The 18,962-nt window shown below is 41.5% G+C and overlaps 1 protein-coding gene across 1 annotated transcript; it reads left to right on the top strand.

Moving 5' to 3' along the window:
* The first annotated feature begins 383 nt into the window (after positions 1-383).
* On the top strand, positions 384-18,513 carry YWHAB (tyrosine 3-monooxygenase/tryptophan 5-monooxygenase activation protein beta). The gene is made up of 6 exons (XM_042463732.1): positions 384-535; positions 12,365-12,666; positions 14,361-14,484; positions 15,574-15,737; positions 16,183-16,278; positions 16,701-18,513. The coding sequence occupies exons 2-6, from the start codon at positions 12,373-12,375 to the stop codon at positions 16,755-16,757; spliced, it is 735 nt and encodes a 244-aa protein (XP_042319666.1). The 5' UTR covers positions 384-535; positions 12,365-12,372; the 3' UTR covers positions 16,758-18,513.
* Positions 18,514-18,962: the final 449 nt, after the last annotated feature.

The raw sequence follows: 18,962 nt of genomic DNA on the forward strand, positions 1-18,962 counted from the left end.
GACCACTTTAACTGCCCTACCTCGGTGCTAGGGAATCCTGGGAAGTGTAGTTTATTAGGGCACCAGAGCTCTACCTCGCTCGCTCTCTGACAGAGAAAAGGCTAAAACGTCTCACAAAAACTACACTTCCCAGAGTCCTCTACACTGACCCAGGGCAGTTAAAGCAGGTGTGAAGCCAGGTTACTTTCCGCAGCGTGTGTGTGTTTTTGGGCCTGGCGAGAGGGAAGAGAAAGACGAAGCAGCGAGGCCTAGTCGAGAGACCACCGCCGCCGAGGGGAGCCCGTTGCCATGGCTACGGAGCGCGGCATTCCTCCCCCCTCCCTGCGTCCCGGCTGCTCCAATGAGGAGAGCGGGAGGGGGGAGGAGAGGCGTGTCCCTGCCGGAAGGGGCGTGTCCTAGGCGCCGGAAGTGCCCGCAGGAGCCGCAGGGTGTGTTTCAGAGGGAAGCGCCCAGCAGAGAGAGCGCCTGAGGAGGATCCCCTTTCTCTCTCTCTCTCTCTCTCCTTGGCTTCTTCGTCCAGAGACCCGCCTCAGAGGTGAGCGATTCAGCCCCAGACTCCGTCCCTGGAACCAGCCTTCGGCGGTTGCGCGCCTCACCCTCCTTCCCTCTCTCTCTGGCTGTTTAAGGGTCGCCCTCTGCGCGTGCGCGCGCCCCTTCCCTTCTGCCTCTCCTCCTCCTCCTCCTCCTCCTTTGTGGGCTTTAGGGCCTCCAGACCTTTCCCTCCAGAGAGGGCCTTCCTCCTCCCCCAAAGCGACGCCCTGCCGCCTTTTCTCCCCCATCCTTCCTCCTCCCCTTCGCTGCCTCCTCGGGTTTTCCATCCTGCGGGCCCCGCCCTTTTCCTGAGTCACCTTTCCCCCTTCACCTGCTGCTGCTGCTGCTGCGAGGAAGCAACGGCCAGGCGCTGCAGGCGGAAGAGGCCCTGGCTTCCCCTGGAGACCAAGAGGGCGGGTGTCTCGGTGTTTCTCTGGAGGCCGCTTCCGCCTCCTTTTTTGGTCCCCTAGTAGCCCGGCCCCCTTCAAGGAGCCACGCGGGGAACACTCTTGGCTTCTCCGCAGCACAGACACAGCATCGCAGAGTTGGAAGGGAGCCCGAGGGCCACCCAGTCCAACCCCATTCTGCCATGCAGGGACTCTCAATCAAAGCACCATCCAGCCTCTGTTTAAAACCCCCAAGGAAGGAGACTCCACCACAGACTCCATTCCATTCTCCAGCACCTCTTACTATCAAAAAGCTCCTCTAATGTTGAGGCGGAATCTCTTTTCCTGGAGCTTGCAGCCATTGCTCCGGGTCCTAGTGTCTGGAGCAGCAGAAAACAAGCTTGCTCCCTCCTCAATATGACATCCCTTCAAGTAGTTAAACAGGGCTATCATATCACCTCTTAATCTTCTCTTCTCCAGGCTAAACATCCCCAGCTCCCTGAGTCGTTCCTCATAGGGCATGGTTTCCAGACCCTTCACCATTTTTGTCGCCCTCCTTTGAACACGCTCCAGTTTCTCAATGTCCTTTTTGAATTGTGGGGCCCAGAACTGGACACAATATTCCAGGTGGGGCCTGACCAGAGCAGAATAGAATGGCACTATTACTTCTCTTGATCTAGACACTATACTTCTATTGATGCAGCCTAACATCGCATTGGTCTTTTTAGCTGGCGCGTCGCACTGTTGACTCATGTTCAACTTGTCTACTAGGGCTACTAGGACTCCTAAATCCTGTTGGCCATGTTGTTGTGTAGCTTCAAGTTGTTTCCAACTTAGCAAGTACATTTGCACCTAAGCACTCCCTAAGCACTTTACAATGTGCATGAGCTAATTGCCCCCCAACAGGCTGGGTACTTGTTTTAGCGACCTACTGAAGGGTGCAAGGCTGAGTTGACCCTGAACCTCTGAATGGCGTTGAACCCGCAACCTGGTGGAATCCATTGTTCTCTGCCTACAAAGAGGCCTGTGCCCTCACTGGAATGGGGACATATTGGATTGTAAAAGAGAGCTCTCTTTTGCAAATGGACTTTAAATTTTCTGGACTTTGAAAACCTCCCTTTTGCTGCATGGCCAGAAGGAGAAGGAGCCTGCCTGCAAAAGACCCCCCCCCCCCCACCATCATAACTTCTTTACTAAGGACTGAAATAATTGCAGGCATCTGACTAACATCTCCACTTGTTTTTTTCCCCCTCCTGCTTGGTTTCTAGCATCTTGCCTGATGAAGAAGCCCATGGAGTTTCGAAAGCTTGCAACAACTATCCAGTCACCCCTCCAAGCCTGCAGACTTGAGATCTATGGGCTTGAAAATCTGTGGAGCGGCTACTGCCATTAACCTCAATGCACACATCCCATTCAAGCCTATGGGGCTTGAATATGCATGAGTTTTGAAACTCCCCAGTGAGTTCCAAGGGGCAACTGTGTTGAGCATTTTGGTTAGCCAATAAAGGTATCACTGATGGATTTTTGTATTAAACCTTGTGGTTTCTGAGTGAGTGGCTGCAGTAGAGGCATTTAACCACTGCGCCACCAGGGCTCCCACTTAGAAGGACCCTGAGGTGAACCTATCCAGGGCTATTCTTGGCAAGATTGGTTCACTAGAGGTTTGCCATGGCCTTCCCTCTGAGGCTGAGAGAGCATGACTCCTCTCATTGGGTTTCATGGCTGAGTAGAGAATTGAATCCTGGGCTTTTTCATATATTCAGAAAATCTTATGTGTTCAGTTCCTGCCCCTATACACATATCTAGACCTTTGAAGTATCAATAGTAGGTAGAGAGGATCTATGACCATCTTGCTGTTTTTCCGACTTATAGTAACCCAAGGCAAACCTATCCTGGGGAGTTCTTGGCAAGATTTGGTCAAAGGAGGTTTTACCATGACCTTCCCCTGAGGCTGAGAGAGTGTGACTTGTACACTGGAGACATGAGACACACCAAAGGAGCAACCAAGCACTTAAGCCTACAGTTGTCATTTGAAATTATTAGCATGTGTGCCTTCAAGTTGTCTCCAACTTATGGTGACCCTAAAGTGACCCTGTGCTGGGGTTCTTTTGGCAAGATTTGGTCAGAGAAGCTTTGTCATTGCCTTGAGGGTGAGAACATGTGACTTGCTCAAGGTCACCCAATAGGTTTCATGGCCAAGTGGGGAATCAAACCCTGGTCTCCAGAGTGGCAGTCCAACACTGAAACCACTATGCCACACTGCCTCTCCTTGACCATTCTCCAAAATACAGTGACATCCAAAATCCGCTAAACTCTGGTACCTTTTGGGGCCAACAAAATATGTGTCACAAGCTTTCGAAGCTCCACGGACTTCTTCACCAGGCAGAAGTGTTAAAAATCATACAGAAGGAGGGAATAATGGCAATGTTAGCCACAAGCTTAGATTTTATCAATATTCATGTTCTTAGATCAGGTGATATTGGAGGGGCATTCATGCAGGTAGGGTTTTCCTCTTCCTCCACCTGGCAAAGTGTGTGCTGGGAGATCCTTAAAGTCCAGGAAATAAAATATAAATGCCATTAGCAAGACAAAAAGATTCTCCCTTTGAGATCCATCCTTTTGTGAAGCCAAGCCACAAGTCCCTTTCTTGGGCAAATACTGTAACAGGGTTTGCCTTTGCAGCTTTGATCTCTTCTGTCTAGTCAACAACCACCAACATCCCTCAGTCCTACTGTGCTGTAACTGGTGGTTGACCTGTATGTTGTATTTTAAAGACAAGGAGTGGTTTCTATTTGAAGATGTTTGTTTGAGTGAAGGTGGAGAGAGAGAATAAGTGGTAAGGCGTGATCCAGAAGCCAAATAGCAGCCTAATACCTGGGCCCTAGATCTTAGAATCGTAGAGTTGGAAGAGACGACAAGGGCCAACTAGTCCAACCCCCTGCCATGCAGGAAATCTCAATCAGAGCATCCCCGACAGATGGCCATCCAGCCTTCTGTTAAAGACCTCCAGGACGGAGACTCCACTACACTCCGAGGAAGGAGTGTGTTCCACTGTCGAACAGCCCTTACTGTCAGGAAGTTCTTCCTAATGTTGAGCTGGAATCTCTTTTCCTTCGGCTTGCATCCATTGTTCCAGGTCCTGTTCTCTGGAGCAGCAGAAAACAAGCTTGCTCCCTCCTCAATATGACATCCCTTCAAGTAGTTAAACAGGGCTATCATATCACCTCATAACCTTCTCTTTTCCAGGCTAAACATCCCCAGCTCCCTAAGGCGTTCCTCATAGGACATGGTTTCCAGGCCCCTCACCATTTTGGTTGCCCTCCTTTGGACACGCTCCAGTTTCTCAATGTCCTTTTTGAATTGTGCCCTGAACTGGACACTATTCCAGGTGGGGCCTGACCAGAGCAGAATACAGTGGCACTATTACTTCTCTTGATCTAGACACTATACTTTTATTGATGCAGCCTAAAATTGCATTGGCCTTTTTAGCTGCTGCATCGCACTGTTGACTCATCTTCAATTTGTGGTCTACTTGGACTCGCAGATCTCTTTCACACGTAATTTCATGCAGGCAGGTATCCCCCATTCTATATCTGTTCATTTCATCTTTCCACCCTAAGTGCAGAACATTACATTTCTCCTTGTTGAAATTCATTTTGTTAGCTTTGGCCCAGCTTTCTAGTCTATTCAGGTCATTTTGAACTTTGATCCTGTCCTCTGGGGTATTTGTTACTTCTCCTAATTTGGTGTCATTGCAAATTTGATAAGTATGCCCCAAATTCTTTTGTCCAAGTCATTGATAAAGATGTTGAATAGCACTGGGCCCAGGACAGAGCCCTGTGGGACCCCACTGGTCACTTCTCTCCAGGATGAAAAGGAGCCATTGTTGAGCACCCTTTGGGTTCGGTCGGTCGACCAATTACAGATCCATGTAACAGTTACCTTGTCTAGCCCACATTTTACAAGCTTGTTTGCAAGAATGTCATGGGGAACCTTGTCAAAGGTCTTACTGAAATCAAGATATACTATATCCACAGCATTTCCTTCTACCAAGCTGGTAATTTTATATATAAAAAAGAGATTAGATTTGTCTGGCATGATTTGTTAGTGGATAGCTGTACAGAAAACATAGTTCCAGCTATATAAGGGAAAGGAATACATTTCAGAAATTCTGTTGGGAATCCACATTTCTCTAAGGTACAAAAAATAACATGCCACTTAATTTTGTCACTCTTTTGTCATCAAGAAAAATAATGGCAGCAGGGCTGTGTTCTTTATTTTTTAAAGTGATCAAATTTTATGGATTTTTAAAGCGTCACTTATATTTATTTTTATTTATTTAATTTCTATTCTGCCTTTCTCCCCAAAGGGACCCAAGATGGCTCACAATAATAATTCTAAAAACATAGTGCCATAAAATAATTAAAACATCAGCTAAAAACTATAAAATTATAAGCATTATACCAAGCGTGATTACAAATGGGTTGCTTTCCTAGTTTTATCATCTGAAGAGGGGTACACAGCAGGGATATTCTGTTTCTCCCTTGATATTCAACCTATGCTTGTAACTTTTGGCATGTGCAGCTAGGCAAGATTCAGCAATCGCTTGGGGTTATGCATGAAAAAAATGAATATAATACATGGAAATGGAAATCAGCCATTAATTTGCACAACCTGTTTAAACCACAGTTCTTTAAAAGCTTTTTTTAAAGGTCCTAGGTACATACATAGTTCATATGGCACTATGTGACTAACATAAGCATGTGTTCTATATGCATTTTTAAATCCAGTGAAAAGCAGGTAGAACATGGACTGATCTTCTCATACCGCTTTCTTTGTTTTCTAGTCTAACTTGACCTGGTAAAAGTCCACATGTCTCTAATGGCTGTTTTTTCTTACTTGGGTTTGCCACACCCTATGCCACCTATCTGTCCCACAGCAGATATTCTTGCATATTATTGTATATAAGCAGCTTGCTTTTGTGTTTTATATATATGTGAATTACCCCAACCAGAATTCTCATCAGAAAAGGGTATGTCATAAGATCACTGATTCTGCTGTAAATTGCACATGTATATCTTTGAACACAGTAAATTAGCACTTTATTTCAAATCAAGTTGGAGTGATAGAGTAAGTGGAAGAATAGGCATCCTCATAAATCCAGTGTGAATTAGTGAAGAACCACTTCCAGAGAGCATTCACCTTCATCTCTTGGCTAATGAGGAGAGGAAAGGACCCCACCTCTTTCAGGATCTTAACTCTTTCAGACGTCATAAACTCATTCAGGTGTTCTGCGCCCTCTGGGACACTTTGGAGTTTATCGCATGGGAGGAATTTTTCTTAATTTCAAATGAAAAGAAAGGGGTCAGAACACATTCACGTGAATTCGAATTGCGTTCAAACTGACTTCCCATTGCCTGAAAATAGCTTGCCATTGCCTGAAATTGCATGTGATCACCTCTCGCACAATAACATGAAACTCCATGATTGTGTTCGGACTGACTTCCCATTGCCACAAATTGCGTGTGGTAGTCTATCACGCAATAACATTAAACCCCATGATTGCGTTTGGATTGCCATTGGATTATGCTTCCAATTTCCCTTGTCTGATAACGTCCTTTGTGAGAAAGCCAGTTGTCTAGGTCTGCTTGACTTTGCCCTGGGCTTGTTTCTTACTGTGAGAGTTGCATGAAGTTACTGTGGTAATCATAATAAAGACTGTAAAACCCTTGGCAGGCTTTAAAAGAAGTGCAGGTATTAGTAATGTCCTGAAGTGATGTTTGAACCTGTATTAGTGGATTTTTTTACAAAATTTTCGGTAGGGTGGTGTGACAGTGTGGAAATAATTGCTTGACTAATACCAGTTATAGAATTACTGTGGGATAAACTTTTGTGAACTAGAGTCCATTCTGGCATGTCATGTGTATTCAGTGTAACAGTCATGGTTAGAGGTCCTCACCTGGGTGCAATTAACAAAAGAGGACACATATGTGAGGAAACTATCACAAAAATATAACCTGGGATATTCCCATGCTGTTCTTAGGGTCTTGAGGGACATGCTCTTCATGCTGTGCCCTTGGAAAGTGGCCACCAGCAATGTTGTCTGCTGAGAGTTTCATACCATCCACAGTATCGGCCAGTACTGTAGTTACTTTTGCATGGTCATTAAAGACCATGCTCTTCCCCCTTTCAGAAAACTGCTGGCTTCCTGAATTTTCTGTATTATAAAACATTATTTGTCTTCATACAACTTTTGCTTGAAGTGAGGTAGCAAGCTTCTTTGAATTCACATAAACAATGTTGCTTGTCTGCCTTTTTCCCCCCTATTAAAATCCTGTGAATGGAAAACTTTGGAGGATGGATGACAAACAGACATGTAAGGAACAAGATCGGTAAATATGTATGTTTTCTTTTCTGTCACTGTATGAAACCCATCACTGAGGCTCTAATTCAGAGATGGAGGAATGTGTTGCCGCATAGATGTTTTAGATGTTGCTGTTTTTGCTTAGAACTGGATATGCTAGCTGAGGTGTCAAGGAGTTGATGTCCATAGCAACTGAATTGCCAAAACTTCCCCCAGCCCATGACTCTAGAGAGCTTTAGCTATCTCCAGAGGGTGTACAAGGAGATTTGGAGGCTAGCTATCAGTTTCCACTTACTTAAAGTAACCATCTATATGATTCCTTCCTCTTTTTCTTTTAGAAAGAACTTGGTTTTTATGCAAAGTCTCTATCTTTCCATCTCAGAATCCAAGTAGCTTTTTCTTCACACTCCATGAAAACATCATTTTTGAAAACAACTAGTTCAAAATGTCTGTTTTCTTCTCACTCTTTTCATTACTCAATGATTTATTCCTATAATTGCATGCTTTTCTGTGAAATGTTCTGCCCAGAAAAAAATTGATCAAAAGCAACACTATGAGACCCTTTCCCCTGCCATCTGTACCATTTCTGGATTTCCTCATCTGACTTAATTCTGGTATGAAAGAGGGGAAAGATATTTGTAATCACTGATATTTCCACATAAAGATGTAGTTACATGTTAAAATTATTATTTGTCTCTTCTTCTTAGAAAAGTAAAAATAGTTTTAGAAATTGATCAGCAGTGGGAAAATAACTCTTGGCGAAGAAACCTATTACCCTTGTTCTCACTTTATTTAAAAAATCAACAGCTTTATTGAATCATAATTCCTTGCCAAATTTAGCTGCTTTAGCAGATCATACTGAGAGGTAAGATAGTGCAGTGGAACAGTACATTGGCCTCTAATGCTCTGTCCAGATGCAAGTTACATGTGGAGGATAAGAATGTTTTGTATAATTATTTAAATATTGCATACATTTTAATAGCTTCAGCTGTGTATATAGAACAAATAAAGCTTATTTTACAATCAAAATTTTAGAACTGTGGTGCTCATCTTGAATTTATTTTCTTTTTCACTTTTAAAATTCTAGCAAATGGAAATATATTTTATAACATTTTGTTCAATGAGGTTATATGCCTATTGAGATAGGACTACTGACTGTTGTTTTAAGTTGAGCTAAAGCTAGCTTTTTAAGGGGGAAAAGGAAATTCGTAGGAACAACCAGTTTCCCTTTGGCCGTTTAATTGGTAGTCTAGAAAGTTTTCCATAACTTTTATCTTTAAAATATTTCTTATGAGGCTTAATGCTAATAAATTAAATTAGAAAATAACCCCCAAAGTTATTTTGAAAACAAGATCTAATTTATTCTAACATTTAAAAATTTCAGTCACCCAGATCATTAAAATATTTCTTGCCGGTAAGTTTATATTTTACTACTGTATATACTCATGTATAAGCCTAGAAATTTCAGTCAAAAAATTGACCCAAAAATCTATGTTGACTTATCCACAGATCAGTGTAAGTGCTGTGCTTTAACTCTTACTTTAAAAGGAACAATCCCCTGGTGGAAGGCAGGTGGGTAATCTGTCCTAGAAGCATTGACACCACCCCTCCTCTCCTCTCATCCATCCATCCTGTAGTATGAGCCCAAACAGTTATGCCTGCTGGAATTTTGTAAATTCTTTGGCATTGTTTTCCTTTCTTTCATCCTTTATAGTCTTTGTTACAAGCCCCTAGGTTTTACCCTCGTCTTATATACGGATCATGTCAAAATCCATAATTTTGGCCCCAAAACCTGCCCTCAACTTTTTCTTGAGGTCAACTTATGGTTGAGTATACTGTATACAGTATATTATGCAGGTCAGACACTGCATTGCAAAGTTAACCTGTTCTATAGAATTTTCAGTGGCATAATTTCTGATCAGTTTAAATGTCCTGTGTAGCTCATGGCAATTGGAAGCAGCAGACTGCAACATGGTGTTATAGTTCAGAATCCAAACTTATCTCAAAGGTTCCTATGGCTTGGCACAGAATACTAATTCCATACACTTCTGGAATAATGTCTGATCTCGGTGGCTTTCTCTCAGCATTCTCAAGGTGAAAGATCTGTGAATCTCTGCTTCAGAGTGCTAAAATTCATGTTACGTGCTTTCTCCCATATACAGTATAACCTGTTTTCTGCTGTGCCTGTAGAAAAATGAGCTTGCTACCTCTTCTACAATGGCTTCAAATCTTTTGTTTGGAGACCTCTTTCCTAGGATTTCCCCCCTTTTTCAGATATTATCTTAGTGAGCATGGGTCTGATGAATTCTTGACTGAACAAGAAAAGCAGTGAGAATATCCAAATTTACCAGGGCATAAAGCAGTTCCAGGGCAGCTGTGGCAAGGCTCAGCCATCAGGTGCACATTTTTCTGGTTTGCAAAGCTTTCAGACACAAGTCCCTATTATAGTACCCCACTGTGGAAATATGGCGTAGGGTGATGGCAAGGCCTGGTTACCAGGCACACATTCTTAGTGTGCCCTGTTCCTGGGGAGCATGCAAGCTACTGGCTTCCATCTCAGTTGCCAGTATGCTGCTAGTGACTTACATGTCCGCAAGTCCCTCTTTAGGGAGGGCGTTTATTCATTTGCTTTTGTGCTCTTTTGATAAACCTCCTGTACTCAAATCTTAAGTGGTGGCAAGGCCTGGTTGCCAGGCATACATTCTGATCTTTTATTTCAAAGACATAAGCAGGCAAATGGTGAGCACTCTGGACACTGGGGAGCCTTTCAAAAAAGGAAAACAAGGAAAATACAACACAGCTTCCACGTAAAATGGAAGCCGTGCATGGCGCGCCCGCATATGGAGCAGGTGCGCTGTAATAGTGCTACTCTATTTTGCTTTGGTCAAACCTTACTTGGAATACTGTGTCCAGTCTGAGCATCACAGTTCAAGAGGGATATTGACAAGCTGAAGTGTGTTCAGAGGATGGAGAACAAAATGCTAAAAGTTTTGGAAACCATTCCCACTGAAAGATTGGCTTAGGGAGTTGGGTATGTTTAACATGGAGAAGAATGGGTTAAGAGATGATAGCCCTGTTTAAATATTGGAAAGGATGTCATATTGAAGATGGAGCAACCTTGTTTTCTGTTGCTCCAGAGAGTAGGACTCATAGCAGTGAACTCAGTCTACAGGAAAAGAGATTCCACCTAAATATTAGGAAGAACCTTCCAATGGTAAGAGCTGTTTCATAGTGGTTTTTCTAGAGCCAGTGACACTGATGCTGCATCAATAGCCAATCATCCTTTTGCAAATTTGAAAGAGCAGTGCTTTGACTCTCTGAGCTATTGACAGATTTCCATCATCATCATCATCATTATTATTCCTGTGGTAGAGTAATGACAGCCTTGGTGTAGGTCTCAAGCTCTGAGATAGCTACTTTCAGTCCTGAGAACATCTACAAGAGTTAGCCTTAATAGAGGCTGGATATTGCTGTATGTATGCTTGTAATGCACCTGTGCCCCAGATATCATCTCACTCTTCTAAGTACAGTATTATAATAGTGAAGCACAGCTGAGTAGCGATAAATTGAATCAGCAATTTATATTTGTAGATGCTATAAATATTGGTGATGGCTTGCTAAAGGCAGTGAATAATTAATCATTTTATGTGGTGTGAGGAGCACTAAGTACAGTATTAAGAATAGGATTTACTTCAGTGTATTGTGCTGTTGAAAGGTTCATAGAAATGATTTTTCTGCTGTAACATAGATCATAATTTTAATGTAACATAGATCATAATCTTAATGTAATGTTATGTATACCTCATCACATCTGAAAAGCTTCAGTCCATAACAGAGTTCCTTAATGTATTTAAATAAATAAATAAATAAAGTATAAATAAGTACATTTATAAATTTCATAAATAAAATATGAATATTGAGGTTCTAAGTATGCTTCTAGCTTTGTAACTGTTAACTGGGTGGCTATAGCACATTGATTATAAGAGCTAGGGTATACAGAATTTTTACCCCCTTGGGTCCTGCTAGATTTGGAAGGAATTGGGAGCTGGGGAACATGAACTGATAGTTGACATTCAATGGAGTGAAGGGAATTTATTTTCCATCTTCAGCCGTTAATTCACAACAAATATGTAGAAAAATCGGCACTACCTATGCTCAAGATGGCATTATCAGCAGACTTAAATGGACCCAAGGCTTGCAGAAGTATGAAGATTCCCTGTGGTTGTTTATGATAGGAAACAGGTAGAACCAGCCTTATTTATGCAGGGAGGCTTTCCCATACTAGCTGTCTTCTGACTTAGGAGAAAGAGCTTTGAAGGGCTGACAGCCAACTTTGTCAGGAAACTTCCAAGTCTGCCCCGTTGTTCCTCCTCAAGCTGTGAGACTTGAGACAAAGGAAGAGCTTTGAAGTCTCCTCTGTGAGATGTGTACAAACACACATTGTGTTATAAGCTTCCACTCTATATGTTTCCTTGACTGCTGCAAACTGGTGAAGTAGGACAAGCAAAGATAAATGACTTATTGGAAGCTGAAAGGCTAACTTTTCCTGAGCAAGCAGTGTGTTCTGATTTCATTGATCAGGTCTTTCCCTTTCTGCCACTCCATAATCACCTTGCCTATCTAGGAGGGTGGGCTGCCCAAGCCTTACCTGTACACACACCCAGGATTGTCAGGTAATACTTATGTCTGTCTTTTAGCTCCACTCTTCCTGTTGCATGCTTTTTTCCCCAAACATGACTGCCATGCTTCCCAATGTGGGATTGCATACAGCTCTCTTCCTTGAGGTGTAATACTTGGACCTAGCAATCCCAACACATTTTTGAGAGTATTGCAGCCAGACCCCAGTGATGTTGTTGTGTTTTAGTAAATATGGGGAGAAAGCATATGAATGGTTAGTAGAATTAATATTGGAGGGCTCTGTTGGTGAGCAACCTTACTTTAATGGTAGCTAAATAGGTACAGTAACCCACATCCTCATCATTTGCCCTCATACTAAGTGCGCCTTGCACTTATTATCACATCATGATTTTGTCCTTTTCAAGGAAACTGAACAGAAAATACACATAGACTTCTTTTTGTTTAGGATTAACCATGGATAAAAGTGAGCTGGTGCAGAAGGCTAAACTAGCCGAGCAGGCAGAGCGCTATGATGATATGGCTGCTGCCATGAAGGCTGTTACTGAACAAGGACATGAGCTATCTAATGAAGAAAGGAATCTACTCTCTGTTGCCTACAAGAACGTGGTTGGTGCTCGTCGCTCTTCTTGGCGTGTCATTTCCAGCATTGAACAGAAGACAGAACGAAATGAGAAGAAACAACAGATGGGAAGAGAGTATCGTGAGAAAATTGAGGCTGAACTGCAGGACATTTGCAATGATGTTCTGGTAAGCAACCAGTAACAATTTGTATAGCAACACTTTGTAATGTACTCCATCTGTAGGAAAATGTAAGATAATGGCAGATAATGTTCATACCCTGTTTAGTTTCGTTCAACATCAGATTTGCTTATAAGATTAATTTTTTAAGCCCTCCACCTAAACATGGTTGTATGCGATGGATTTATGTGGAAGCATTATCACCTACATACATATTGTGCAGAACTACCCACCTTTAAAATTACTGAGGCCTGTTACAGACAGCCAAAATAAAGCTGCTTCGAGTCCCAGTGGGGGTATGGTGTTTCAATGATGCATGCATTCTAAGAGTCCAGAAGTCACACCAAAGCCACTCTCCAGCCCTAAGGACTGGAGCATGGCTTTGGTGTGGTTTCTGGACTCTTAGGATGCACGCATCATTGAAACACCATACCTCCACTGGGACTCAAAGCAGCTTTATTTTGGCTGTCTGTAACAGGCCTGAATAACCAAAACTGAAGATGTGTGTTGCAATGCAGATTTGCAGATCTTTCTGACTTTTTTCCAAAGAGACATGGGGGCACTCCCAGTGGGTGATCATGGGGGGTTCCTGTTCGACCCTGTGGCCATTAGCTTGGGGTCCCTCAGGGTTCTGTCTTATCACCACTGAAGTACATGAAGTTGCTGGGAGAGGTTGTCTGGAGTTTTGGAGTCAGGTGTCACTAGTATGCTGATGATACCCAGCTCTGTTATTCCTTTCCACCTAATTCAAAAGAAGATGTTATTGTGCTTAACTTATGCTTGGCAGCTGTAATGGATGAGAGCAAACAAACTGAAGCATAATCCAGACAAAACAGAGGTTATTCAAAAGACACAACGGAGATAAGGTATTCAGCCTGTGTTAGATGGGGTTGCACTTCCCCTGAAAATGTAGATTTGCAGTTTGGGGATACTCCTGGATTCAGTTCTGAGCCTGGAGGCCCAAGTTTCAGTGGTGACCAGGAGTGTTTTGCACAGTTAAAGCTAGTGCACGAACTGCGCTTCTTCCTGGATTACTGTAATGGCTTTGAAAAGTGCTCAGAAAAGTCACTTGGCCCAAAGAGCTGCAACCAGATTATTAACTGGGACGTGACAACTCCCTTGTTGCAGCAGCTCCATTGGCTGCCAGTCCATTTCTGAACACAATTGAAAGTGCTGGTTTTGACCTAGATAGACTTATATGGCTTGGGTCCAGCTATTTGAAGGACCATATCTCCCTTTATGTGTCCATTAGAATTCTAGGATTGTCTAGAGAGGCTCTTCTCTCTGTCCCACCACCCTCTCAGGCTTGTTTGGTGGGAATAAGGGAGAGGGCCTTATCAGTGGCTGCTCCCAGACTTTAGAACTTCCTCCCTAGAGAGGCCAAGATGACCCCCTCCCTGCCCTCCTTTGAGCTGCAGGCAAAAACACTTTAGTGCCTTCAGACTTTTATGAGGATTGGGCTTTTAAGTGCTATGTGATTCAGATTTTAAGATACACACACACACACACGCACACACACATTTTACTATTTTAATTTTTAATGTTCAATGCTTTTAACTTTGTTTTATATATATACTTGTAAAATGTTTTTGTATTGTTTTTAATTTGCTGTTAGCCACTTTGAGTCCCTTGTATTGGGGAAAAGATGCGATATGAATCAAATAAATCAATAAATTATGCAATTTTGTTAATTTGTTTTTCAGGAACTGCTGGATAAATATCTTATTGTTAATGCCACACAACCAGAAAGCAAGGTCTTCTATTTGAAAATGAAAGGAGATTACTACAGATACCTTTCTGAGGTGGCATCTGGTGACAGCAAGCAAAGTAACTAATTTACTTGCTTCTTAACAGTGCCCTACAAGAGCTTTCCTAGATTTCAAGTTAAATTTGTTTAAATGATTTCAGATATTCAGAATACAGGGGAAGAGAAACAGGAACTAGTTCCTGCCTGTTGCATTCGCATCTCCCCTGTAAGTAAGTGCATGAGGTTCCTGTACAGGGTAAGCTTGAGCATCTGACCACAAGAGAAGATACGAAGTTCCACTTCAGATGTTACATGATCTGTGGGAAGCAAAAAGCTTGAGCTGCTGTACTTCCTGTTTTGCAAATCTTGACCATGTAAAGTCACAGATTGACAGAAGAAAATGTACTTGCAATAGGTAGTTGTAGAGGTTAAATCCTTCATGTAATGATTACAATTTCCTGGGCTGAATATGAGTTCAGAACCACTCTGATTCACAATTCATAGTGTTTTCCACCCACCTGAGCCGCTGTTTGGCACTTGGCGCCTGTGATGGATCGCTTGTTTCTAGGGAAGAAATCACAGGTTAGATTTTTGAAGTCTGCCTGACTCTGCTTTATATCATTAGTCTTTCTAAAAATAAAAATCTGTACGGGCAGCTGTTTCTTATGTCTGTTGTTAAGCTAAGGATAATGTGTCTCTGAATGAATACATGGAGGAGGTAGTGGGCTGGATAAAGAAAAGCAAACTGAAACTGAATCCAGACAAAACAGAGGTATTAAGGGTCATAAACTGGGGTTGGAGATGTGTCAGCCAGTTCTAGAAAGGGTTGCACTACCTCTGAAAATTGTGTTTGCAGCCTTGGCATGCTCCTGAATCCATCTCTCCAAATGTCAGCTCTGATAGATGCAATGGTCAGGAATGCTTATTATCAGTTTTGGCTGATACGCAGCTGCACTCCTTCTGATCTTTCTCCCTGAAATAGCACCTGATCAGGGCAAAAAAATGATAATCTGCCTTTGTAAAAAAAAAAAAACCTCTGTGTTACCCTTTTTTGTGCCAAAATTATCAGAACACTGATCAGGCCTGCTTTAAGAAATACCTATTACAGTGTTTCTGACTCTCTGGTCCATGTGAAGAAGCTATTAAAATAAACCTATCTCTTTTTGCAGCAACAGTAGCAAATTCTCAGCAAGCCTATCAAGAGGCATTTGAAATCAGCAAGAAAGAGATGCAGCCAACTCATCCTATTCGACTTGGTTTGGCACTCAATTTCTCTGTATTCTACTATGAGATACTAAACTCACCAGAGAAAGCCTGTAGTCTGGCAAAGACAGTAAGCATATTTAATCTTATAAAATCATACTGGGGGAACATGTTGAAGGTATTTATCAAATAGCTGGCGAAAGAAACCATTGCGATGGAAGGAGACATTTATGACTCAATCAGTAATGACTTGAGGACTTTGATCTCAATCTTAACTTTTTTTACCAAAAAAAAAATGTTGCTAAGCTAAAGCAAGCAATGGAATATCAGGGTGGCCCCTGAAAAAACTAAACATACTATGTACCAACCTCTACACTGTAAAGAAATCTGGTATCGATAACAAAAGTAAAGGCATGATCCGACATAGATGATGGTCCTCTGAGCAGTGTTCAGCAGTTTTATCTACGCTGCAGGCTATGCTTAGGAGCTGAACATTGTGATGCAGCTGCATGAAACATTATTCATTTGTGTGTGGAAGGCAAGGTTAATGATATAATTATTTGAATTTCCTTTAGGCATTTGATGAAGCAATAGCTGAACTGGACACACTGAATGAAGAATCTTACAAAGATAGCACTCTGATTATGCAGCTACTTAGAGATAATCTTACTGTAAGTATTCTTTGTAAAAACTGGGTATAATTTAAATGATGGCAGCACTAGAAGTTTTAAGTCTTACTGTCCCATAAATGGTAAATAATTCCATCCTCACAAACCGTTTTGAGGGTAGTGCTAAGTTCCATACATATTAATGACAGCTCTTAGCCTTGAGCGTGGAGCAGTCCTACCTTTAGTGGAGATCTTGTCAAAGGCTGTTATCAGTCCGATAACATGTATTTGTGTACTGCCTGTAGGGTTCATATACTCATTGTTTAACTTCATCCTAACCTCCAGGCTTTAATTCATCATTCATTAACTCTTCCATGCAAATAAATTATGCTTCTCTACTAAAACATGTTACTCCACCTTCTCTTTCTGGACCAGTATACTTAACTGCATGCTTTCAGCATAAACATATTTGTATTTTCTTACAGCTATGGACATCGGAAAACCAGGGAGATGAAGGGGAAGCTGGGGAGGGCGAGAACTAATGGCTGTCACGCTTCACTATATGTTCAATGTCACTCTGTATCCTACACATTATATCCCTTTGTGCGACAAGCAAAAAGAATAGTACATCGACTTCACAACCTCAACGTAGCAAACTGTCTGTGGGGTAAAAACAATTGGTTGGTGTTCTGTGTACGTAAAATGGAAATCAGTTGAGCAATGGCATTCTGAATCTTTCCTATTATGAACACTTGCAGTTATGATTACCGTGTTTCTATTTTTTTTTTTAACTGAACACTGTGATTATGGGTTTTGCAATTGCAATTGACTTTACAAAACTCTAAATGATGGAAGAGTAGACACAAATCATGTAATTTCCTGGAAAGTTTATAATCTGGTATCAAAGTTGTCAAAGTACAATTCTCCTGTAAAGTTGTACAGAAAATTATAGAGATTATATTGTGACACTGCAACATGGAAGGGAAATAATCTATTGTGTGACATTCCAGTTCAATAGCTCATTTCTGTGAATTTAATAGGCACATTCATTCAGTCTTTTTTATTTTGTTTTTTGAAATAATAATGCTGGATGCACTGCTTTTCAGCCAAATGCTCATGCAAATGTAAACTTTTCTGAGGATTCAGTTTTAATTGGGGGGGGGGGGGATGAAAACCTAACTTCAGACTCTTTAACAGTGGCAGAAAACAGGGGCTTTGTGACTGGAAAAATAATCCAGTACTCCTTACTGTGGGCATCATTGAGCCCATTCCCAAAGCAATAAGTAAAATATTTAGTGTGCATTATTGTTAATAGTGGATTAGTGCACTAATATGGAATTTCAACAGGATATTTCTGCTTTTTATGACCTTACTAGTTGTTGGGTAATCATGCTAAAAAGGAATTCTTTTCCCACTTAAAAATATTATCTTAATTTTTCTCTTCCTTTTAGGGATAAGGCTTGTATCTTTCAATATCAGACAGCACTCTTCAGATGGATTTTGTTTTCTCCCACCTTGCATGGCTGCTTCAGTTTAAAGTTAAGGCTCCTTTCTGTGTGTTGTTAGTCCAAAGTGATGGGAGAGACATATATGGGGGGGATAGGTCTTGTTTAGACTGAAGAGCTGCCACTGTAAGCTACAGTTATCTGCCACTCCTTTGTCACAACCAAGATCAAGTTCCTATTCAAGAGTCCCTAGAGCTGCCTTAAAGAAATACAGATCATTAAACATATATGTTATTTGTTAGCTTGAGATATTAAAATCCTGAATGTTCAACTGCTCATAAACATGCCCAAACAAAAAAATAGAATTCAATAGGAGGTGCATGAAAAATGCAGTAGAAATATTTGAGTACTCACCCTAACAGTCTTTTCAGTATCATTCTTCTGCCTATAACATTCCACCTAGCTCATAAAATTCATCTGTTTGTCTGTTCATCTGTCTGCTGAAGAAAGGAACCTCATGCACTGACTTCAGAATTCCCCCCTACTAGCTGAACAAATTGTGCAGTTATACTTGGCGCTTGATAAATGCAGTAGTGAATGTGGAATCGAGCCTGTCTGTATATCTGGTAGCTCTTTTTGCTTTGTTTCTACTGACCAGTATTTTGCCTAAAGTTTGCTTCTGTGATGGTTGTATTGCCTAGCACACATGTGGTTGTGAGAATAGTATAGCAAAAAGAAATACCTGGTTATCGATGTACTAGATTTGTGTATGTCTTTTAAACAGTTCTAGTTTCACCTTACACAATCAGGAAAGTGTAAAACAATTCAAAGACAATAAAAATTTTTATCAGTTTGTGGTCTGTTTTACATTATTTCTTAGTGTCATGGCTCAATACTGTGGTAGCAAAATGACCATGCTCTTTTATGTCCCATGTCTGTACTAACTGATAGAACAGTTTGTAATAGATGAAATTGTTCTTAGTATGTAGAGGGCAGATGGGGACATTTATATAATTCTGGCTGTGTGAAGTCAGTTATTACTACTACTCTAAGAAAAGGGCAGCTGCTGCTGTGTTTTGTACCTGGAATAAAATTGTGCTTTGTAGGATAGTAGCACACACTGTACTCTTTAGTCTCTATGGAATGTGACCATAGAGAGCATAAAATCAAGGTATGCTATAGCTTGTGGCCTGTTAAAAGAGTCTAAAAGAAAATAGCCTTACAACTGAATCATTTAATCAGTTAAAGGGACAAAAACCCACCAAACTGATCTTCTGAATGAGTATTTGGTCTAGTAAGGTA

This window comes from Sceloporus undulatus, chromosome 4 (assembly GCF_019175285.1).
Source record: "Sceloporus undulatus isolate JIND9_A2432 ecotype Alabama chromosome 4, SceUnd_v1.1, whole genome shotgun sequence".
Taxonomy (NCBI): Eukaryota; Metazoa; Chordata; class Lepidosauria; order Squamata; family Phrynosomatidae; genus Sceloporus; species Sceloporus undulatus.

Excerpts from the sequence above, each read along its gene's own strand:
- YWHAB (XM_042463732.1), top strand. The coding sequence starts at position 12,373 with ATGGATAAAAGTGAGCTGGTGCAGAAGGCTAAACTAGCCGAGCAGGCA. Across the intron at positions 14,485-15,573 it reads ATCTGGTGACAGCAAGCAAA|CAACAGTAGCAAATTCTCAG; the intron begins GTAACTAATTTA and ends CTCTTTTTGCAG. Across the intron at positions 15,738-16,182 it reads CCTGTAGTCTGGCAAAGACA|GCATTTGATGAAGCAATAGC; the intron begins GTAAGCATATTT and ends AATTTCCTTTAG.